The sequence below is a fragment of the Mobula hypostoma genome, chromosome 22 (assembly GCF_963921235.1).
Source record: "Mobula hypostoma chromosome 22, sMobHyp1.1, whole genome shotgun sequence".
Taxonomy (NCBI): Eukaryota; Metazoa; Chordata; class Chondrichthyes; order Myliobatiformes; family Myliobatidae; genus Mobula; species Mobula hypostoma.
Window position 1 is genome coordinate 17,901,219 of NC_086118.1, and position 24,942 is coordinate 17,926,160.

At 42.1% G+C, this 24,942-nt stretch overlaps 1 protein-coding gene across 1 annotated transcript in view; it reads left to right on the forward strand.

The window, feature by feature from the left end:
• dnah9 (dynein, axonemal, heavy chain 9) overlaps nucleotides 1–24,942 on the forward strand; it is a 585,611-nt gene that overhangs the window by 264,312 nt on the left and 296,357 nt on the right. The window contains exon 45 of the mRNA XM_063074264.1: nucleotides 19,829–19,952. Coding sequence (XP_062930334.1) covers nucleotides 19,829–19,952 — 124 coding nt within the window. The remainder of the gene's footprint in view (nucleotides 1–19,828; nucleotides 19,953–24,942) is intronic.

The window sequence follows — 24,942 nt, forward strand, 5'->3', positions numbered from 1 at the left end:
ACTGCTCCATATATGTTTTTCATTGCACCTGTGCATACACAAAGTTGTTCATATGGCAGTAAACTTGACTTGATGACATGAAACTCATAACAACCCACCAGGAGTTCTGTACACTTGAACTCATTCAGTTCCTAGAGCTACATTAGTTACTGACTTTGCGAGTTTACTGAAGGAACAAATTTAATTAAGTCAGAGTGAAGGGGCTGCCTAAATTGTTTATATCTGAGAGAATTTTCTGGCTTTATTGGCAGTAACTGTGAAGCAATACACTTTGGAAGATGAACCTTGAATGGAGCATTCAGAGTTAATGGTTGGATTTTTAGTAGTGTGGAGGAACAGAGGGATTTTGGGGTCCATGTTCCCTAGATGCCTCAAAGTTACCATACAAGTTGATAGCAGAAAATGCTGATGGAACACAGCAGGCCAGGCAGCATTTATAGGAAGAAGTACAGTCAACGTTTCGGGTCAAGACCCTTCGTCAGGACTAACAAAAAAAGGAGATAGTAAGAGGGTGGTTAAGGTGGCGAATAGTATGTTAGCCTTCATTAGTTGGGAGATTGAGTTCGAGATCCATGAGGGAATGTTGCAGCTCTATAAAACTCCGGTTAGTCCACATTGGAATATTGTGTTCAGTTTTCTTCAGCTCGTTGTAGGTAGGAAGGATGCAGAAGCTTTAGAGTAGGTGCAGAGTAGCTTTACCACGGTGCTGCCTGGATTAGCAAGCATGTCTGAAGAGGAAAGATTGAAAGAGATGGAGCTTTTCTCTTTGGAGCAAAGGTAGATGAGAGGTGACTCAATAGAACTGTATAAGATGATAAGAGGAATAAATCATGTAGATAGCTAACACCTTTTTTCTCAGAGTAAAATGGTTGATACGAGCGGGCACAGTTTTAAGTTGATTGAAGGAAAGTATGGTGGGGGGATGTCAAAGGTAGGGTTTTTACTCACAGTGTGGTAGATGCATGGAACGTACTGCCAGTGGTGGTAACAGAGGCAAATACATTAGGAATATTTAAGGGATTCTTAGATAGGTGCATGGATGAAAGAAAAATGGAGGCCTATGAGTGAGGGAAGCGTTAAGTTGGTCTTGGAGTAGGTTGAAAAGTGGCACAACATCATGGCTCAAAGGGTTTGTACTGTGGTGTACTATTCTTTGGTCTATGGAAGAACTGAGTTCTGCAGGCTGCTTCAAGTTTCAAGTTGACTAATCACGTGGAATAGTAGGATCCAAAAACATGCTGAGGCCTGTCTGATTTTATGACAGTTTTGGGATAATCTTGTGAGTCAATAAATCAGAGGTAATGATAGCTTTCAGGCAACTTCTGACCTTTTCCTTCTCAAGAAAGATGACCAAGTGACATGAGTCTCTGATACTCTGACAGATAGTCATCATTTTCATGACCAATTTCAAATATTATTGAGTGTGAATTATCAGTTATCTTCGCAAGAGAGTCAGGGCCCTGGGCTATTGTAGGAATAAATGTCCAATTGGAGTTCTGTATGAAAGATGTCTGTTTGGTATTTTAGATACGTGAATTTCTTCAGTTAAAGTGGATGTCTTCTATCAACTTTATTCAGGAGCTGACCACAAGCTGTTATGCTGTTTTCACTACGCAAGACTGGTAAATGCTAGATGAAAGCAGGATGGAATTTAGTTGCCAGCAGAATATGCTCACACATGAAGAACTTCCCAATTTCAATAGAGTAACGTATTCAACCTTTAACATAATATACAGGGGCAAATACAGGTTGAGCACCCCTTACCTGAAAATCCAAAATCCAAAAACCTCTGAAACTGAAATTTTTTTGGGGTGCTGACATGACACCACAAATGGTAAAAGAAGCAGGTGACATTGGAATCAACATTTTAAAAAGTCATCCAGCACAGTGGCTGCTCATCTCGAGAGCATCTGCTTCCAGGTCCCTCAACTGTTTTTGATGTTCCCGGGCATAATGATGCCAATAATGATATACCCCCTCCCTTAAGTTTCTCAGTAGTTACGGTGCCTGGGACTACGTTTATCTTCTTTTGTAAGCAAAGATCATCACATTTTTTGGTGATTAAAAAACATTATATTTGCATGAAATCTGAATTTCATGTTTAAGTGTAACATGACCAGCGTCATTATTGCATTAAGTTCAATTTATTGTCAGATTATGTTACCACGACGCTGAGATCCATTTTGTTGCGATCATTTCAATGATGGGGGAAGTGAAGTTGACGGGTAGTAACCGTTCCTGAAACTGGTGGTGTGAGTCCTGCGGCTCCTGTACCTCCTTCCTGAAGGCAACAGAGAGAAGAGAGCATGCCCTGGGTGGTGGGGTCCCTGATGATGGATGCTGCTTTCCTGCGACAGCATTTTATGTGGATGTGCTCAAAGGTTGGGAGGGCTTTACCCGTGATGGACTGGGCCGTATCCACTACTTTTTGCGGGATTTTCCATTCAAGAGCATTGGTGCTTCCATACTAGGCCGTGATGCAGCCAGACAATATACTCTGTACTAAACATTTATATATGTTTCTCAAAGTTTTAAATGTCTCATCGAATCTTCACAAACTCAAAAGGAAGTAGAGCCACTACCGTGCTTTCTTCTTAATAATAGTTTAAAAATAAAATGTTGACTTTTTTCATAGTTTTCATTACATATTAATTAAATTTAATCTTTTGTTTTTATATCTTACATAAAACCTGAAAAAAAAGTAAAATGCAAACATAGTATACTGTAACATTTTAATCAAAACACCACATCATAGCTGGAGACTGAAAGTTTGATGTTGTTTGCTGTTGTTCAACATCTGATTCAGGTATTCTCCCGATGCTTTTGTGCTGCTTTTGTTACCCTGCACACATTAATATTTTCATTATCTTAATGGTATGGAATATTTTTTATTGTTAAGAACATATGTGTGATGAACAAGTGTAAAACAAAGACTGCCTACCAGTAGCGCATAAATTCAGAGTTGGGAATGATGGCGTTACCAGACTGCCACTGATTGTCTACATGGGCAGCACAAGTAGTGATTGTTTACCTTTCTGGGTGGTTCAAAGTATACATTATTGTTTCATGCTCAAAATGATTAAAAATATTGTATAAAACTATCTTGAGAGTACATATATATGCTGTATATGTAACGTAAATGAATTTTGTGTTTAGACTTGGGTCCTATTCCTGAGCTATCTCATTGGATAACTGTAAATATTCCAAAATCTGAAGCAGTTCCGGCCCTGAGCATTTCGGATAAGTGGTGCTCAACCTGTATATTGGAAAGTAAAGGTCTTCTTTCTCTAAAGGAATAATGAAGTTGAATATGTTCTCTTCGTTGCTTCATGTCTTCTGTGTTGCTGAAACCTTTTAAAGCTCGTTTTTGTGTCTCTTCAAATCATATGTATAGCTGATAAATTTCTCTTTGCCTTTCTGATATTTAAACTGAGAATATTGTTGACTTGTAACTACCGCAAAATCCAGCTGTTAATCAACCTTCTAATTACTCAACCTAATAAAATTAAAACAAAAGCAGGAATATTGTTGACTCTATTGAAGATAAAATATATGCATGAGCTGATCAATTCATACCTTATCTGCAACCGAAGAATTCAGAATTCAAATTCACAGTTTAATGATGGAATTGAATTTCATATGATCATATTTTATTTTCGCTGAAAGGCTTTCCTATGTTCCTAATTCATTACTGTGAATTAGAGAGTTAACATACAGTGCACAATTTATTGGGTATCCAGGATACATGCTAGGAAAGTTCAACTCGAGGTTTTGAGTACAAGTGGAACGATGCCCTGCTACAGTTTGGTGACACCTGGAGTTTGCTCTCCTCACTAAAGAAAGAATATCGTGACCAGGCACCATGACCCGGAGAGTGAACCCAACCAGTCTCGCACAGACGGGGGAGGTGACCATCACACATCCCGGTTACCTACCTTAGTTCTCTCATAGATTTTCTTCTATTGAAATCAATGAAGACTTGCTTGGCCCAGCTCTAATATTGTAACTGTAAGGGGGAATCTCTGCAATTTCAGTCACACCTACTGGACACCATGTGTTGTACAGTAGCTGAGGGTGACCCACAAATACACATGCAAATAATATTGTTGAGAATAACAGTATTATTATTGTTCTGGGGGGGGGGGCGCATGGTCGACAGCCTGCCCCTGCATTTCTAATGACCAGTACTGTTTATTGGGATTATGGTGGGAAGTTCCAGTTCATTTATTGTTACATTTTAGCTTGGGTTATACAGTTATTCGCTTGTGTATTTGTGGGACAGCCGAACTGTAACTGGGGTGTGTGACGGTCACCTCCCCTGTCTGTGTGAGACTGGTTGGGTTCACTCTCTGGGTCCTGGTGCCTGGTCTGTTTTGTGTCTATCACAATAAATCTGTTGTTGAGTTCAACAAGCTTTCTCGTCTGGACCAAATGCTCACCATAATATGTTTGTCAGAGAGGGAATTGTACGAAGATTCACCAGTCTGATTTTTGGAATGATAGGACAAGGGGAAACTGGGTTGACTGTGCCAATATTTACTAAGGTTTATAAGAATAAGTGGATTGTTGAAATGTAAGCAATTCTGTCGGGCGTGATGTGCTGGATTGGCAGTCATTCACTAGGCTTGGTGCAGGTGAAGTATCTTTAGTATATTGTGGCCAAATGTTAATACCTACCATAGTTCTCTCATAGATTTTCCTCTATTGAAATCAATGAAGAATTGCTTGGCCCAGCTCTAATATTGTAACTGTAAGGGGGAATCTCTGCAATTTCAGTCACACCTACTGGACACCATGACACCTACTGGACAGTACCTGAGCCCAGTGAAAGAAACACTGAAGAAAGCTACCAACAGGTTCACATGTACATGGGAATCCCAAAACTATGGTAGTAATATGGGGATAGACAAGTATTTCAATAGGTACATTTAATGTCAGAGAAATGTATACAATATCCTGAAATTCTCTTCTTCGCAAACATCCATGAAAACAGAGGAGTGCCCCAAAGAATGACTGACAGTTAAATGTTAGAGCCCCAAAACCCCCCCTCAGCTCCCCCCTGCCACTCACAAGCAGCAGCAAGGCGATGATCTCCCATCCCTCCCTCGCCAGCAAAAAAGCATTGGCACCCCCCACCGAATACTCAAGCGTGCAGCAAGGCATCAATAAAGACACAGACTTGTAGTATCCCAAAGACTACTCGTTCACCCGGTAATTCGACATACCACTGGCTCTCTCTCTCCCTAACAAGGGAGAAAGAGGTGTCCCCGTTTCACTGCGAGAGGGGAGACATAACAAACAGCTAGCTGATTTATGGTGTTAAAGGTCTATTGCATCGCTTTTTCTGAGCTCTGTGCCCAAAGAACTCGGGTCTCTGGGTGCAGAGCCCGCAGCAGCTAGCCCACTGCTTCTGATATTCCGTGTTCTCCTGTGACACCTCAGCCGGTGACAACAGCCTTGAATCTGCCCGTATTCAGAGCCACAACAATCCGGCATCCGGAAGGCGCACCAGTCTTCCAGGCTGCATCCTTGTCATATCAAAAAGCGGCCAGTCGTGAGGCCCTGAGAGCAGGTCCCATTCTTGCAAAGAACCAAAGTCAAAAGTGTAACTCCAGGTCAGGGTCTTCAAAAAAACCCTGAAAGGGAAAAGAAGAGATATCAAAGATAGAAATAGAGCTGTTTCCGAAGATGCAAGCAAAGAAGTCGTCGTTAGCGCCATTATGACTATACTATGCTCTGCTCTCCATACCAAACTGCTGATATTTCTTACAAAGTCTTGATGTTCAACCAGTCATTCTATTATTAGAGAAATAAATGTGTACGTCTGATTAGAGAGGACTAACCAGTATCTAATGCATCTGATCTGTGTGATTAAACAATTGGCTAAAGCTCACTGAGTATCCACTTGAACTAAGTATTAAGTGGCTCTGGTCAACTCTGAATCACAGCACAAACCAACACCATCAGGCAAGGAGTGAGCCGATTGGAGAGCAACTGAAAGCTAAGACTTTGTAAAGGAGATTTCAATTACAAAGCTTTAATTGAAACAGATGTCAAGATTCTGATTTAGAGCATATATTTGTTCTGTACAGTGTGATTGTAATCTAAGTCAGTTTAAAATAACATTCGGCTGTACATGCTTTGGTTCAGATCAGAATCAAATTTAATATCATTGGCATATGTTGTGAAATATGTTGTTTTGCAGCAGCAAAATGGAGCGATACATAATAAAAACTATAAATTACAATAAGAAGTATAAATACATTTTTAATTAAATAGATAGTGTAAAAAGAGAGGGGAAAATAGTGAGGTAAAGCTCATGGGATCATTGTCTATTCAGAAATCTGATGGTGGAGGGGAAGTTCATCAAGGGATCATTGGTGTAAAGGCTGAGCTGTTTCAACATCTCTGAGGATCTATCCAGGGCCTAACATATTGATGTAATTACAAAGAAGGCACAGCAGCAGCTATATTTCATTAGGAGTTTGAGGAAAAGTGGTATATCACCAAAGGCACTCACAAGTTTCTACAGATGTACTGTAGAGAGCATGTTAACTGGTTACATCGCCATCTGTTATGGAGAGGCCACTGCACAGGATTGGAAAAAGCTGCAGAGAGATACAAACTCAGCCAGTCTCACTAGCATCCAGGATACCTTCTCAAGTCCATACCTCAAAAAGGGAACACTCGTCATTAAGTCCTTGTGTAGGCAGCAGTTGATTCTAGCCATGACCAACCTATCAAAGTACTTCATCACAGTTGATGTGACTGCCGTTGGGCAAAAATTATTGCGGCAACTCACCCTGCTCTTCTTTGGCACTGGTATGATTGCCAGACTTTTGGAGCAGGTGGGACTTCCAACTACAACAGCGAGAGATTGAACATATCGTTGAACATCCAGCCAGTTGGTTGGCACAGATTTTCAGGACCTAACAACATGTTTTCAGAGTCTTACCAGGTACCTGATGCCTTGTGAGGTTTCACCCTCTTGAAAGATGTCCTGACGTTGGCATCCATGACAGAGATCACAGGGCCACTGATGCTACAGGGATTTGCATAAATATACTTTTATTCTCTCTTTCAAAGCAAGCATACAAGTAATGGAGTTCATTTGGGAGTGAAGCATCACAGCCATTCATGATGCTAGGTTTTGCTTTGTAGGAAGCTGTGGTCTGCAAACCCTGCCGGGCTGACGTGCATCCAGAATCAGAATCAGGTTTGTTATCACCAGCATGTGTTGTGAAATTTGTTAACTTAGCAGCAGCAGTACAATGCAATACATAATACAGAAGAAGAGAAATAAACGAATAAAATGATAATAATGAATAAATAACTAAATCAATTACAGTATACATATATTGAATAGATTAAAAATAGTGGAAGAAGCAGAAATAATATATATTAAAAAAGTGAGGTAGTGTTCACAGGTTCAATGTCCATTTAGGAATTGGCTGGCAGAGGGAGAGAAGCTGTTACTGAATCGCTGAGTGTGTGTCTTCGGGCTTCTGTACCTCCTACCTGATGGTAACAGTGTGAAAAGAGCATGTCCTGGGTGTTGGAAGTCCTTAATAATGGACGCTGCCTTTCTGAGTCACTGCTCCTTGAAGATGTCTGGGGTACTTTGTACGCTAGTACCCAAGATGGAGCCGACTAAATTTACAATCCTCTGCAGCTTCTTGCAGTCCTGTGTAGTAGCCCCCCCCCCCTTTACAGACAGTGATGCAGCCCATCAGAATGTTCTCCATGATACATCTATAGAAGTTTTTGAGTGTATCAGTTGATATGCCAAATCTCTTCAAACTCCTAATGAAGTATAGTTGCTGACTTGCCTTCTTTATAATTGCAGCAATATGTTGGGACCAGGTTAGGTCCTCAGAGATCTTGACACCTAGGAACTTGAAACTGCTCATTCTCTCCTCTTCTGATCCCTCTATGAGGATTGTTGTGTGTTCCTTCGTCTTACCCTTCCTGAAGACTATAATCAGCTCTTTCGTCTTACTGACGATGAGTGCCAGGTTGTTGCTGCAGCACCACTCCACTAGTTGGCATATCTCACTCCTGTACGCCTTCTTGTCTCCATCTGAGTTCTACCAACAATCGTCGTATTGTCAGCAAATTTATAGATGGTATTTGAGTTATGCCTAGCCACACAGTCATGGTTATAGAGAGAGTAGAGCAGTAGGCTAAACACACATCCCTGAGGTGCACCTGCGTTGATCGTTAGTGATATTATCACCAATCTGCACAGATTGTGGTCTTCTGGTTAGGAAATTGAAGATCCAATTGCAGAGGGAGGTACAGAAGCCCAGGTTCTGTAACTTCTCAATTTGGATTGTGAGAATGATGGTGTTAAATTCTGAACTATAGCATATGAACAGCATCCTGACATAGGTGTTTGTATTGCCAAGGTGGTAAAGGCCGTGTGAAAAGCTATTGAAATTGCATCTGCCATTGACCTATTGTGACGATAGGCAAATTGCAATGGGTCCAGGTCCTTGCTGAGGCAGGAGTTCAGTATAGTCAAGACCAGCCTCTCAAAGCATTTCAATACTGTAGATGTGACTGCTACCAGGCGATAATCATTAAGGCAGCTCACATTATTCTTCTTAGGAATTGATATAGTTATTGCCTTTTTGAAGCAAATGTGAACTTCCACCCGTAGCAGTGAGAAATTGAAAATGTCCTTGAATACACTCGCTAGTTGGTTGGCACATGTTTTCACAGCCATACCAGGTACTCCATTGGGACCTTTCGCCTTGCGAGGGTTCACCCTCTTTAAGGACAGCCTAACATCGGCCTCTGAGGCAGAGGTCACAGGGGCAACGGGTGCAGCAGGGATCTTCACATCTGTAGTTATATTCTCCCTTTCAAAGCGGCCATAGAAGGTGTTGGTTTCATCTGGTAGTGAAGCATTGCTTCCATTCGTGCTATTGGGTTTCGCTTTGAAGGGGGTAATGTCTTGCAAACCCTGCCAGAGTTGTTATTCATCTGATGTCGCCTCCAACCTCATTCAAAATTGTCTCTTCGACCTTAAAATAGCCTTCCACAAATTATACCTGTTTTTTTGGTACAGACCTGGGTCACCAGACTTAAATGCCACAGATCTAGCCTTCAGCAGACAACATGCTTCCTGGTTCATCCATGGCTTTTGGTTTTATGAATGTACAGTAAGTCTTTGTAGGCACACACTCATCCACATAGGTTTTAATGAAGTCAGTCACAACTGCAACATTTTCATTCAGATTCAAAGATGAATCCCTGAATACAGTCCAGTCCACCGATTCAAAGCAGTCCTGTAAGCACTCCTGTGCTTCCCTTGTCCATACCTTCTTGGTCCTCACTACAGGTGCTGTAGTCTTCAGTCTCTGCCTATACTGAAGGAGTAGTACAGCCAGGTGATCAGACTTCCCAAAATTAGGGCATAGAATAGCATGATAGGCATTCTTGATGACTGTGTAACAGTGTGGTCTAGTGTGTTGTTTCCTCTGGTATTGCTTGGGATCTGTTGATGGTAATTGCCTGGTAATTCTTTTCAGACTAACCTGGTTAAAATCCCCCAAAATGATGGTGAAGGCATTAGGGTGTGCTGTTTTGTGCATGTTGATCCTGATCTAGAGCCTGATTGACATTGGCCTGAGGTGGAATATATACCGCTACCAAAATGATTCCAGAAATCTCCATGGTAGGTAAAATGGACGGCACATAACTGCTAGATATTCCAGGTCTGGTGAGCAGAATTGGGACAACACTGATATATTTGTGCACCAAGAAGAGTTGATCATGAGGCATACTCCTCCACCTCTGCTTTTGAGAGTCTCTATAGATCTCTCCTGATGGTGTATAGTAAACTTGTTGATCTGAATCGCTGCATCTGCTACGGAAAGAGTTAACCAGGATTCTGTGAAACAAAGGACACACGTGGTCCTAATGTCCCTCTGATTCAGCACCCTAGCTCTGAGATCATGATTTTATTCACCAGAGACTGCATGTTTGCCAACAAAATGGTCCGTATTGGGAGTTTAAAACCATTTTTCCTTTAACGCACTTGTATCCCTGACCTGCAGCCACGTTTCCTGCGTGGAATCCGAGGAGGAATCCGTCCACAATCGGCATTGTGTCCACCAGTGTTAAGCAGAGATAGTTCATTTAAATGCAATAAGACATCTTGGTTGACTGTACTGACCTTGGAAGTAGTTGTGCTTTTTAGCTGTATCAGGCTGAAATGAGAATATTTAATCGTATCCATTGAGAATTCTGCTGCCACACGAGTTGCCTCGAGGCGCCCCAGAAGTATATCTGATTCCGTCTAACCTTCATTGGAATTACTTGTTCTCCATTAAAGTTGCTTTCCATAGGCTGTCCCCTTTGCCAATCACCTGTCCAGCTCTTGGCTCCATCCCTCCCCCTCCTGTCTTCTCCTATCATTTTGGATCTCCCCCTCCCACTCCCACTTTCAAATCTCTTACTAGCTCTTCCTTCAGTTAGTCCTGATGAAGGGTCTCGGCCTGAAACGTCGACTGTACCTCTTCCTAGAGATGCTGCCTGGCCTGCTGCGTTCACCAGCAACTTTGATGTGTGTTGCTTGAACTTGCAGCATCTGCAGAATTCCTCGTGTGTGCCTGAACTTCTTGTATAGTTCTGGATCACTGGTTTTGAAAGCCACAGATCTATCCCTCAGTAGAGTATGAATCTTCTGGTTCATCCATGGTTTTTGGTTTGGGTATGTAATGGATTTCAAGGATGTAATCCTGAAATTTTATAAAGCACTGGTGAGGTATCATTTGGAGTATTGTGAGCAGGTTTGGGCCCTTATCTTAGAAAGGATGCGCTGAAACTGGAGAGGGTTCAAAAGAGGTTCATGAAAATGATTCCAGGATTGAATAGCTTGTCATATGAAGAGCATCTGGTGGCTCTGGGCCTGTATTCACTAGAATTTGGAAGAATGTGGAGTGACCACATTGAAACCTATCAAATGGTGAAACGCCTTGACAGAGTGGATGTGGAGAGGATGGTTCCTGTGGTGGGAGAGTCTAAGACCAGAGATCACAGCTTCAGAATAGAGGGGTGTCCTTTTAGAATGGAGATGAGGAGGATTTTCTTTAGCCAGAGAGTGGTGAATCTGTGGAATTCTTTATCACAGGCAGCTGTGGAAGCCAAGTCTTTATATATATTTAAGGCAGGGGTTGATAGATTCTTGATTAGTCGGGGCATGAAGGGATATGGTAAGAAGGCAGGAGACTGTGGCTGAAAGGAAAATTGAATCAGCCATGATGAAATGGCGGAGCAGACTCGATGGGCCAATGGACTAATTCTGCTTCTATGGTCTTATTTATGTTCTTGAAGGCACAAACTCATGCACGCAGGTTTTGATGAAGTTGGTGACAACTGGTGAGTATTCATTCAGATTTGAAGGTGAATTCCTGAATATTGTCCAGTCCACCGACTCAAAGTAGTCACAGTATAGTTTGCTGAAGTTAATCTTTAACCACATCCTCCCGCTGTTTATATTTAAATTGCAAGTTTGAAATAGCGTTCCCTGTTGGCTATAACTTGACGTTTTGTATCGAAGTTGCCTTAAAATAAACTCAAAATGATTCAAAACTCAAAACTTTGCATGTACAGTGTATGTTGATGAAGAGGTGATGTAGATAGGTTTCCAGGAAATGTGAAAAAGACCACCAGTTTGTTTATTCCCAGTTAATTTATTGTGTGTTTCTGAAATGCATCCCAATGCAGGTATGATTTGCAATTTGCAATAGCAATGCTTATTCACTGTGTGCAGGATAATTCTAAAGAGTTGATTTGAGAAAAGGGAGCAGGAGTGAACTGCTCAGTTCTTTGTGATTTCACAGTCATTTAATTATTATCAGTTTTGTCCTTTCGCCTTCAATGCTGCTTTCCTGAACAAACAGCATCTCACTCAATTCCGTTTATATCCATAATCCATCGATCTCTGTCTTGAATAAACTCAGCCACTGAGCATCCACAGTGTGCCAGGGAGAGAATTCAAAGGATTCCTTATCCTCTGGGTGAAAAAATTGCTTTCATTTCAGTCCTAAAGGGTTAAACCGTATTTTGGGATTAAAAGAACTGGTTCTTCAGCAAGGGGAAACATCCTATCTCTTACGTTCAGTACTAATTGTGTATGTTTCATTGAGATCACCTCTCATTTGAGTGATCTGAGCCCACTCTCCTTAATTTCCCCTCATATAATAGCAAAACACCTCAGGATGGTGGGTATGAATTAGGATATTAGGGTTTGAATTAGGTAGCAAAGTATGCCTGTGGCACGTGGCCAAGTGGTTAAGGCATTGGACTAGTGATCTGAAGGTCGTGAGTTCGAGCCCCAGCCGAGGCAGTATGTTGTGTCCTTGAGCAAGGCACTTAACCACACACTGCTCCAGTCTAACCAGCTGAAATGGTGGGGGTTAACGTCGCTATAGACTGGCGTCCTATCCGGGGGAGGGGGGAGTCTTCTCATTCGCTTCATGCCACGGAAACTGGCATAAGCACCGGCCTGATGAGCCTGTGAGGCTTGGGACAGACTTTAACTTTAATTTAGCAAAAATATAGGATGAATACAAAGCAAGAGGACTGTCAATGGTATGATTGATGGGAAGAGTGCACATTTTAGCTTTGTAAACTTATGTTTCAATGCTGATATATAGCTCTCTCATTTCCAATGAGCTCTTGTTAACCATACATGTAGATATTGAAACAGTGAGGTTAAATGGCTCTGAAAGTTTCGTATTCACTCAGTGGCATGTAATTACTGCGATTTCTGAATCATCAATAACCTGCTGTCATTTTTCAGGATTGTGACTAATTCCATCCCTGTACTGCATGTCAATCTGATGTACAACGGGCATTAATGAAGTTGCGGAGTTTCGTTCTTTCATTTTTTATGGCATTTCATTTCCAGAGTGAAGTAAGTTGGAGCATTCACTTATATCCAGGTGTCATTGTTGCCTTTAAAAGGAACAAGTGCAACCCAATTAACTGAAGGAGTTACTGAACTATTTTGATTATCTCTTTGCAGCAGAAAAAACCTTTTTTTCCCAAAATTTTAGCAAGGAATTATAAACTTGAAGTTCAAATCTCTCATTCAGGCCCACCTTAAACACCAGGAAGGACTGATCTACAATTGGAATTAGATTTGTTATTGTTGCTGAACTGAGATACAGTGAAAGGCTTTTGTTTGCCTGCCATCTAAACATACCAGTCTATACATAAATACATTGAGATAATTTAAATAAAAACAGAACACATAGTAGAGTGTTACACAGGTAGACAAAGTGCAAAGGTGGGAATGTTGATTGGGAGATCAAAAATTCATCTTTTAGCATATAAGAGGCCCCCTGAAGCGTCTAATAACAATGAGATGAAAGCTGCACTCGAGCCTGTTGGTATGTGCTCCCAAGCGTTTGTATCATCTGCCTGGTCGGAGGGGAGAGAATGAAAATTTCTGAAAGTTGTGCGTTAGTTGAGCTAACTTTAAGTCATGTTGTACTTCACAATTAATACACTTTTAATCCAAGAAGATAGAAAAACAAATTGACAGTTTTGATGAATCAACTAGTTTATCTTTTATTCAAAAGTCAGCTTAAAGACAGCCATCATTGCTTTAATTCACGAATGTGTATATATGCCTCCAACCTGATGGCATGAACGTTGACTTCTCAAACTTCTACTAATGCCCCACCTCCCCCTCGTACCCCATCCATTATTTATTTATTTATATACACACATTCTTTCTCTCTCTCTCTCCTTTTTTCCCTCTGTCTCTCTCACTATGCGCCTTGCCCATCCTCTGGGCTTCCCCCCTCCCCTTTTCTTTCTCCCTAGGCCTCCTGTCCCATGATCCTCTCATATCCCTTTTGCCAAACAACTGTCCACCTCTTGGCTCCATCCCTCCCCCTCCTGTCTTCTCCTATCATTTTGGATCTCCCCCTTCCCCTCCCACTTTCAAATCTCTTACTAGCTCTTCTTTCAGTTAGTCCTGACGAAGGGTCTCGACCCGAAACATAGACTGTACCTCTTCCTAGAGATGCTGCCTGGCCTGCTGCGTTTTATGTGTGTTGCTTGAGGTGTTTTGTCATGTATATCTCTAGCAAAATAGTATTGATTAAAAGTGTTGCCTTAATTAGATATGAAAGGGACTACTGTTTAAGGCACTTGTGAGAAAATCTGTTTTGCAAACATTCCAAGGCAATGTGGGTGCATTGTAGAAAGAATCGCAAGAAAGAGCAATGAAAAACAAACACTTAGAAATCCATTGTTAACATGGGCTTAGGTTTGTAAAGCTAACCTCATTTATTTCTGCACTTACATATCTACCATATTTAACAGATCTCAGTTACTCTGGATCATAATGGAATTGTGATGATTTAGATTTAGATTCAACTTTGTTGTCATTGTGCCGAGTACAGATACAGATGCATTTAGCATCTGACCAGAAATACAAAGAATAGTTAATTTACAAAATAACTGCGAATAAAAAGTGCTACAGCACACAAATATAAAAGTACTGAGACAGTACAATATGGGTGCAATAGTGCTTAGTGCTGTGATGAGAGGTTCAGCAGTGTCAGAGCCTCAGGGAAGAAGCTCTTCCTGTGCCTGCTGGTGCGGGAGCGGAGGCTCCTGTAGCACTTACTGGATGGGAGGAGAGTAAAAAAGTCCATGGTTAGGGTGAGATGCATCCCTGATAATGCTTTTCGCCCTGCCCAGGCAGTGTTTATGATAGATGTTCTCAATGGTGAGCAATTGGGTGCCGATAATCCGCTGGGCAGTTTTCACCACATGCTGGAGTGCTTTGCGGTCCGATACGGGACACTTGCCATACTGAGATGCATTTGGTGAGTATGCTCTCAATGGTACAGCGGTAAAAGTCCGTCAGTATCCTGGGACAGAGGTGAACATTCTTCATGCTCTGCAGGAAATAAAGACGCTGTTGCGCCTTTTGATCAGGATGGAGGAGTTCAGGGACCAGGTGAGATCCTCGGAAATTTGGACACCAAGGAATTTGAAGCTTGATACACACTCCACTAAAGTTCCGTTGATGTAGATGGGGACGTGAGTGTGACTTCTGGTGTGCCTGAAGTCCACAATGATCTCCTTGGTCTTCTGAGTTTTAAGGGCCAGATTGTTGTCGGCACACCACGCAGCCAGGTGCTGAACCTCATCCCTGTAGGCCGTCTCGTCATCCTCTCTGATCAGACCAACCACCGTGGTGTCGTCTGCGAACTTGATTATGGAGTTAGATCCATATACAGGAACGCAGTCATAGGTGAAAAGGGAGTACAGAAGAGGGCTCAGCACACAGCCTTGAGGCACGCCGGTGTTCAGGGTGAGAGTGGAGGAGGAGAGGTTGTCTGACTTAACTGTTTGGGGTCAGTGAGTCAGAAAGTCCAAGGTCCAATTGCGGAGGGATGAGCTGATACCAAACTGGTGAAGTTTGGTGATCAGCTTGGAGGGGATCACAGTATTGAATGCCGAACTAAAGTCAATGAACAGCATTCTGACGGCAGAGTTGATGACTGTCGGTCCCTGATGAATATCAATCCCATTTCTGACAGTGATCTTACTATGAGAGTTAAAGTAAAAGATAAAATAAATAGAATTATACCATTACACTATGATATATTGTAATTGTTACAATGGATGCTGTATTACAGTCATATATGTCAGTCATCTGAATAGTGAGCAATATTGTTAAACTGAACTGGAATACTGATTGGCACCATATCTTACCCTGATTCATCTTAATACTGTCAAATTTCTTTCTATGTATGATGCCAAATGACCTGAGTGTGGGTGTATATTGAAGCAGTTATTAACACATTTTCAAACAACTGTCATTATTTAGATTTGAAAATTTATTCTGGCCATTTTCAATGACAGATGAATCCCTCAATTTGTTATTGTCAGTACCCATTTCTCACTAATGTACTGTATATACTATGTAATCCATGATGGTAGGTGATATCTTTTGTGCACAAGAATGAAATATTGCAGCTGTTGCAAGTATCAAATTCCCAGCATAAAATTTTCAGCAAGTCTGACGGAAACCCTGTACTTCAGTATTTTTTTGTAAACCTACTCCTTGTTGCTAACAACATACATCAAAGTTGCTGGTGAACGCAGCAGGCCAGGCAGCATCTCTAGGAAGAGGTGCAGTCGACGTTTCAGGCCGAGACCCTTCGTCAGGACTAACTGAAGGAAGAGTGAGTAAGGGATTTGAAAGCTGGAGGGGGAGGGGGAGATCCAAAATGATAGGAGAAGACAGGAGGGGGAGGGATAGAGCCGAGAGCTGGACAGGTGATAGGCAAAAGGGGATACGAGAGGATCATGGGACAGGAGGTCCGGGAAGAAAGACAACGGGGGGGGGGGGGGGTGACCCAGAGGATGGGCAAGAGGTATATTCAGAGGGACAGAGGGAGAAAAAGGAGAGTGAGAGAAAGAATGTGTGCATAAAAATGAGTAACAGATGGGGTACGAGGGGGAGGTGGGGCCTTAGCGGAAGTTAGAGAAGTTGATGTTCATGCCATCAGGTTGGAGGCTACCCAGACGGAATATAAGGTGTTGTTCCTCCAACCTGAGTGTGGCTTCATCTTTACAGTAGAGGAGGCCGTGGATAGACATGTCAGAATGGGAATGGGATGTGGAATTAAAATGTGTGGCCACTGGGAGATCCTGCTTTCTCTGGCGGACAGAGCGTAGATGTTCAGCAGAGCGATCTCCCAGTCTGCGTCAGGTCTCGCCAATATATAAAAGGCCACATCGGGAGCACCGGACGCAGTATATCACCCCAGTCGACTCACAGGTAAAGTGATGCCTCACCTGGAAGGACTATTTGGGGCCCTGAATGGTGGTAAGGGAGGAAGTGTAAGGGCATGTGTAGCACTTGTTCCGCTTACACGGATAAGTGCCAGGAGGGAGATCAGTGGGGAGGGATGGGGGGGACGAATGGACAAGGGAGTTGTGTAGGAGCGATCCCTGTGGAATGCAGAGAGAGGTGGGGAGGGAAAGATGTGCTTAGTGGTGGGATCCCGTTGGAGGTGGCGGAAGTTACGGAGAATAAAATGTTGGACCCAGAGGCTGGTGGGGTGGTAGGTGAGGACCAGGGGAACCCTATTCCTAGTGGGGTGGTGGGAGGATGGAGTGAGAGCAGATGTACGTGAAATGGGGGAGATGCGTTTAAGAGCAGAGTTGATAGTGGAGGAAGGGAAGCCCCTTTCTTTAAAAAAGGAAGACATCTCCCTCGTCCTAGAATGAAAAGCCTCATCCTATCACAGCTATCTGGACTATTCCTCTTCTCACCCTGTCTCTTGCAAAAACGCCATCCCCTTCTCGCAATTCCTCTGTCTCCGCCGCATCTGCTCTCAGGATGAGGCTTTTCATTCTAGGACGAGGGAGATGTCTTCCTTTTTTATAGAAAGGGGCTTCCCTTCCTCCACTATCAACTCTGCTCTTAAACGCATCTCCCCCATTTTACGTACATCTGCTCTCACTCCATCCTCCCACCACCCCACTAGGAATAGGGTTCCCCTGGTCCTCACCTACCACCCCAACAGCCTCCGGGTCCAACATATTATTCTCCGTAACCTCCGCCACCTCCAACAGGATCCCACGACTAAGCACATCTTTCCCTCCCCCCCTCTCTCTGCATTCCGCAGGGATCGCTCCTACACAACTCCCTTGTCCATTCGTCCCCCCCCCATCCCTCCCCATTGATCTCCCTCCTGGCACTTATCCGTGTAAGCGGAACAAGTGCTACACATGCCCTTACACTTCCTCCCTTACCACCATTCAGGGCCCCAAACAGTCCTTCCAGGTGAGGCATCACTTCATCTGTGAGTCGGCTGGGGTGATATACTGCGTCCGGTGCTCCCGATGTGGCCTTTTATATATTGGTGAGACCCGACGCAGACTGGGAGACCGCTTTGCTGAACATCTACGCTCTGTCCGCCAGAGAAAACAGGATCTCCCAGTGGCCACACATTTTAATTCCACATCCCATTCCCATTCTGACATGTCTATCCACGGCCTCCTCTACTGTAAAGATGAAGCCACACTCAGGTTGGAGGAACAACACCTTATATTCCATCTGGGTAGCCTCCAACCTGATGGCATGAACATCGACTTCTCTAACTTCCGCTAAGGCCCCACCTCCCCCTTGTACCCCATCTGTTACTCATTTTTATGCACACATTCTTTCTCTCACTCTCCTTTTTCTCGCTCTGTCCCTCTGACTATACCTCTTGCCCATCCTCTGGGTCACCCCCCCCCGTCTTTCTTCCCGGACCTCCTGTCCCATGATCCTCTCGTATCCCCTTTTGCCTATCACCTGTCCAGCTCTTGGCTCTATCCCTCCCCCTCCTGTCTTCTCCTATCATTTTGGATCTCCCCCTCCCCCTCCAACTTTCAAATCCCTTACTCACTCTTCCTTCAATTAGTCCTGACGAAGAGTCTCGGCCTGAAACATCGACTGCACCTCTTCCTACAGATGCTGCTTGGCCTGCTGCGTTCACCAGCAACTTTGATGTATGTTGCTTGAATTTACAGCATCTGCAGAATTCCTGTTGTTTCCTTGTTGCTAATTTGTGCCGTCCACTCTACTTTATGTTAGCCTGTATTATCTACTCCACATTTTACTTCATCCATTAAGTAGTATGTCAATATGTTTTCTTCACTGTAACCTCTCAAAACCATCGAGAAGATATTTCAGTGTATTACTGATCAGGTTCTACTTCGTTAATTCTACTGAATTTTTGATTAGGTGATATAACAAGGCTCTGAATATTATTATACAGGTGAATTTAAAAGATCTTGAGGCAACATTTGAAGAACATAATGGGAATTCTAACTTCACAATAAACTTTAGATATCAAACACTAATACTATAGTTTATTTTTGGATCATTGAATATCATTGCTAGTTAGGTGTGTTTTGCCAAGTTAGATATGGCAAAGTTATTTCCCATGGGAGGGGATTCTAGGACAAGAGGGCACGACTTCAGGATTGAAGGATGTCCTTTTAGAACTGAGATGCAGAGAAATTACTTTAGTCAGAGGGTGATAAATCTGTGGAATTTTTTGCCACGAGCAGTTGTGGAGGCCAGGTCATTGGGTGTATTTAAGGCAGAGATAGATAGGTTCTTGATTAGCCAGGGCATCAAAGGGTATGGGGTGAAAGCAGGGGAGTGGGGATGACAGGAAGAATTGGATCAGCCCATGATTAAGTGGCGGAGCAGACTCAATGGGCCGAATGGCCTACTTCTGCTCCTATATCTTATGGTCTTATGGTCTATATTTTGACTCTCACCTTCCCAGTAAATAAAATTAATTGCTTATAAGAGTATACTTCCAGAAGTTGTGAGTAGACAGATCACAGAAGTATTATATATAAACACAAGAGATTCTGCAGATGCTGGAAATCTTGAGCAACGTGTACAAAATGCTGGAGGAACTCAGCAAGTTAGGCAGCATCTATGAAAGGGAGTAAGCGGTTGTCGTTTTGGACTGAGGCCATTCATCAGGACTCGAAAGGAAGGGGGCAAAAGCCAGAAAAAGAAAGTAGAGGGAGGGAAAGGAGTACAAGCTGAGGGTGATAAGTGACCCCAAGTAAGTGGGATGCTGGGAGATGGGTGCATGGGGGTGGGGGATTGTGTGTGTGTGTGTGTGTGTGTGTGTGTATATGTATGTATGTGTATACTTATATGTATCTATATATACACACACACACACAGATTCTTCAGATTTTTCTTTAAGCTAGGTCAGTAATGTAAATTGCAATTACGGCAATAGACTGCTTTCTTCCTTTCCAGGTTGACCTTGCTAACCTGTGCTTAAAGGCTGGAGTCAAGAATATTGGCACCGTTTTCTTAATGACGGATGCTCAAGTTGCTGATGAAAAGTTTCTGGTACTTGTGAATGACCTGCTGGCATCAGGTAAGTCAGCTTGTGTATTCTATAATAGACAAAAATATAAAATGTTCACCTGAATTATTTATATCTGATACTTAATAATAAATTGTTCAGTGTTAAAGCCTGACACAGAGCTAGTTCAAGTGAAGCCATTAGGTAGTTTTAAAATTTATTTGTGAAAAGGCATCATTGAACTCAATAGAGAAGGTTGTTATGATTGAAGTGTTGCAAAGCTGAAAAATATTGGAGGATATCTAAAGATAAACCTTGAAGGGGTAGATTGAGTTGTGGTAATGAACCACAAGTGCCTCAGTCTCCAATCCTGCTTCCATTTCTACTTTCCTTTGGTCTAATCACCCTGTTACTTTATTGCATTTTGAGATACAATGATTTTCTTAATGTCTACTTTTATATTGCAAGAAAAAGATCCATCACAATGTCAGTTGTGAAATTTTGGGAAGACAGTGATGTGAAGTAGATTTGTCAGTAGGTATGTTGTGGAGGAGATAAGACCTGGTGAAAGCATTCTATGCTCTTCTGGCTTACAAAGAACTGCCATTTAAGCACTTAACCTTTGTGAATTCTGGTATTCTTTTCCTACTTTCAGCTGTCCAGTTTGTTGATGCTTGGGGAACCCAACTCACTGTGAATGTAAATACTATTACCACTGAAATGAAGAGGAGTCTTACATATAGCTGTTTTTTTTTAGTTCCACTTCTTTTAAAACTGGAAGCAGGCACGTTTATTTTTTGTGCTACATTTTATTCTTTATGCTGATGTGACTCCAATGCACTTGCTAGATATTGAGCTTCAGTTTTGTGTAATATATCAAATAATCCCCTGTATTATTGGTTGAACAACATCACCATAGCATCTGAGAATGCCATTGAGATTCTGCATCTTTCCATTGATTGCTGATATCAGGTTGTTGTTTCTACTGTCAACTTGGGAAGTGATACTTGATATACAATTTAAGAGTATCTGAATTAAACCATGTCAATAACTTCTATAGTATTATTCTCCAAGGTAGCAGACAAATCTAGTTACTCACATCTTTAGCAAATAGATTTGAATCCTGCCCTCCCATGCATATTTTTGCTGTGATCTCATGGATAATCCTCCATTTCATGGTTTTATAATTAGCTACTATGAGTTGTCGGTAGGTAAGAGGTAGAGTCATTTTAAGAGGGTGCCAATAAGTGGCGACTCTTTGCATGCAGCTTGGGTGGGAATCATCAGATATTCCTGTTTAGAACCACTGCTCCTGAAATCCACAGTCACAGCCATAGGTCCTTCAGAAAGTAGCATCATTAAAAGATGCTTAAAACATCTATTGATGTTCAAAATCGACTGATCCCAGACTGCAGATGCAGGTCAGGAGTGTAGTTCCCCGTTAATGGAAGCGGGGATGCTGCGCTCGTTTACAGGTATGACTGAAATGCCAAGGCTTCGGAACCCCCACTCCCGACTATCCTGCTGGTGAATATATACTCTCTGGAAAATAAAACTGAAGATGTCAGAGCAAGATTGCAGTACCAAAGGGAGGTGAGTGATTGCTGTGTTCTTTGCATCATGGGAATGTGGCACATCTCCACCATTTTGGACGCAGCACTGCAACCTGATGCAAAGATAACACCATTCTCTGCAAAGATAGGACAGCTCAGTCTCTTAAAGGTAGAGAAGGTGGAATATGCTTTATGATTAACTCATTGTGGTGGTCAGACATGGCAGTTCAGTCTCAATCATGCTCAATTAACCTGGAACACCTAGCGGTCAAATGTTGTCCCTTTAATTTGCCTAAGGAGTTTACAGCATCGTGATGGTATAGTCCACCTCAGACAAATGTCAGGTAGGCACTGGAGGAGCTTATCGCTGTAATCAGCAAGCATGAAACAGCATACTCTGACAACTTCCCTATCATTGCAGGGGATTTTAACCAAGCCATCTTGAAAACGTTTCTAAACAGCAGCCACCGACATATCACCCTTGTAACCAGAGGAGCCAATGCACTTAATCACTGTTATACCACCATCAAGAATGCCTACCGTTTCATTCCATGCCCACGTTTTGGAAAGTTGATCTTCGACTGCAGCAGTCAGAGACTTTCAATCTCTAACTGCTGCAGTCGGAGGTTCCTACCTGCTTCAAAAGGGCGACAATCATGCAATTACAAAGAAGGTGCGACAACAGGAATATTTCATTAGGAGTTTGAGGAGGCTTGGTATGTCACCAAAGGCTCTCACAAATTTCTACAGATGTACCATTTAGAACATTCTAAATGGTTGCATTGCTGCCCAGTATGGAGGGGCCATTGTAGAAGTTGTAAACTCAGCCTGCTTCAACAAGGGCGTTGATTCCCCCTCCCCACCCCCCAGCATCTAGGATACCTTCAGAAAGGTGGCATCCATCATTAAGGACTCCTATCACCCAAGACAAGTCCTCTTCTGATTGCTACCATCAAGGAGGAGTTCCAGGAGCCTGAAATCACACACTAACATTTCAGGAACAGCGTCTTCCCCTCTGCCGTCAGATTTCTGACTGGACAATGAATCCCTGAACATTACCTCACTATTTTTCTTCTCTTTTAGCTCTACTTATTTAATTAACTAACACACACACACACACACACACAGTACTTATTGTAAATTATAGTTTGTTTTTTTTCCTGTTATTATGTATTCCAATGTACTGCTGCCACAAAACGACGACTTTCATAACATATGGCAGTGATATTGAAGCTGATTCTGAGTTTGGGGAAGTTGATGGGAAAGTGAGGAGAACAAATTGGATTCGTGTAGGATTACTGTAAAATGGATGCTTGGGGGTCAGTATAAATGCAGAGGGCTGAAAGGCCACTTTCTGGCTTGCATAGCTCTATCTTTATGACTAAGCCAACAACCTTTTCTCAAAGAGCAAAATATTCTCTCAATTAAATTACCAGAATGTCTTAAAGAATAGTAATTTCAAATGAGGATCCATATCAAGAACGATTTTAGAACACCACATCAAACAAATGCTAAGAATACATTCAAATTGACTTCTTTAGCTTAGCAACATTAGAAATACGTGCACATTCAAAGAGATACATTGAATTTGCTATCTACCTGAGTAAATAGCCACACTTTAGCTAAAGATGGTTTCCAAACACCTCAACACTTTTTCCTGAAAATATATTGGAGACTGAATTTCATTAGCCGCCCATGGAATCCTGATACTGCAAAGAAAGGCAATTTTCAAATTTCAGTTGGATACAGTGAAAATAGTTTACCTTTCCTGCTGCTTTTTATTAAAAAATGATTTGTTTCACAAATGCTTGATGGTCCATCAAGCCTGTTCTACACACAAAATCATCGCAGCATCATGAATAAACGATCTTAGTGCTTGACATCGACTGAGCCAACTCACTGGCCAAGTCAAAGAAAAAATATGAATCCCAAAAAGGTTAAAAAAAAAGAGATAAAATTCTTTCTGGCACCCTCATTCAAAACTGAGATACTATATTGACCATGAGTGTATGATGTTTTAATCCATATGTTGCCACAGGAATACATACAGCAAACAAAGAATAAATCTAGCAATCTGGGTCGCCATGTTTACAGTAAAAAGGCAGATAAGACCACTGTTTTAAATTGGATCTGTTTCAAAGCATGTAGCTTAACAGGTAAGGATGATGTACTTAATTGCCTCTGGGGGGCTTGTACATTGTGGCCATAATAGAACTGTGTCTGGGGAAGGGCAGAAATGGCAGCTAAATGTTTTGGGATAAAATACTTAAAATGTGACAGTGGACCACAAAGGTTGGGAGGGAATGTTAACCTTTTGAAAAGGGAGAACATTACAGCAATGCTTAGAGAGGATATTCTTGAGGGATCACCCAGTGAAGTCACTGGATAGAGTTTAGAGAAAAGGAGGGAAAGTTCACATTAATAGATGCTATATCATAAACCCCACAATAGTCAGTGAGAGCTTGAGGAGCAGATGTGTTGAGGAATTGCATGCACTTGTGAAAACAGTAGGAGTGCTATTTGGAGGTTTTAATTTTCCTTGTATCGACTGGGCTACCCAGAATCTCAAACACCTGGATGGGGTGCAATTTGCCAAGAGATTTTCCTCACACAATATATAAAGGAACCTACTTGGGAAGAAGCAATACTGTATTCCCTTTTTGAGAACGAGGCACACCAAGTAATTGAAGTGGCAGAATCAAAAGCAGGTTTGGCATCACTGGCATATATTGTGAAATTTGTTAAGAGCAGTTCAGAGCTCTTTGGATCCAGTAACCACAATTCTATCATTTTCAAATAGTTATGGCAAAAGTTAGAACAGGTCCACATGTTAAAGTCCTGAACCTGAGCAGGGCCCAACATTGAGGGCATTAGGCAGGATCTAACCAGCATGGATAGAAGATTGGTTGACTGGCACAAGCAAAGCGTGGAAATAAAGGGAGCCTTTATTGGTTGGCTGCCGATGACGATTGGTGTTCAGCAGGGTTCGGTATTGGGACAGTTTCTTTTCAGGTTATATTGCAATGATTTGGATGACAGAATTGATGGCTTTGTGGCCAAGTGTGCGGACAATACGAAGATAGTTGGAGGGGCAGTTAATGTTGGGGAAGCAGGAAGTCTACAGAAGGAATTAGATGAATTAGGAGAATTGGCAAAGAGGCAGATGGAATATAGTGTAGGGAAGTGTATGGTCGTGCATTTTGTGTGAAGGAATAAAAGTGTAAGCTATTTTTAAAAAGGGGAACAAATTCAGAAAGCAGAGGTACAAACAGAATGAATGAGTGGTAAGATAGCAAATGCAATGTTAGTATTCATTTTGAGAGGATTAGAATATAAATGCAATGATATAATGTTGAGGCTTTTAAGATATTGGTCAAATTGCACTTAGATTATTGTGACCAATTTTGGGCCTGTTACCTAAAAACAGATGTGCTGGCAATGGAGTGGGCCTGAAGGAGGTTCAGAAGAATGATTCTGGGAATGAAAGGGTTAACGTATGAGGAGTATTT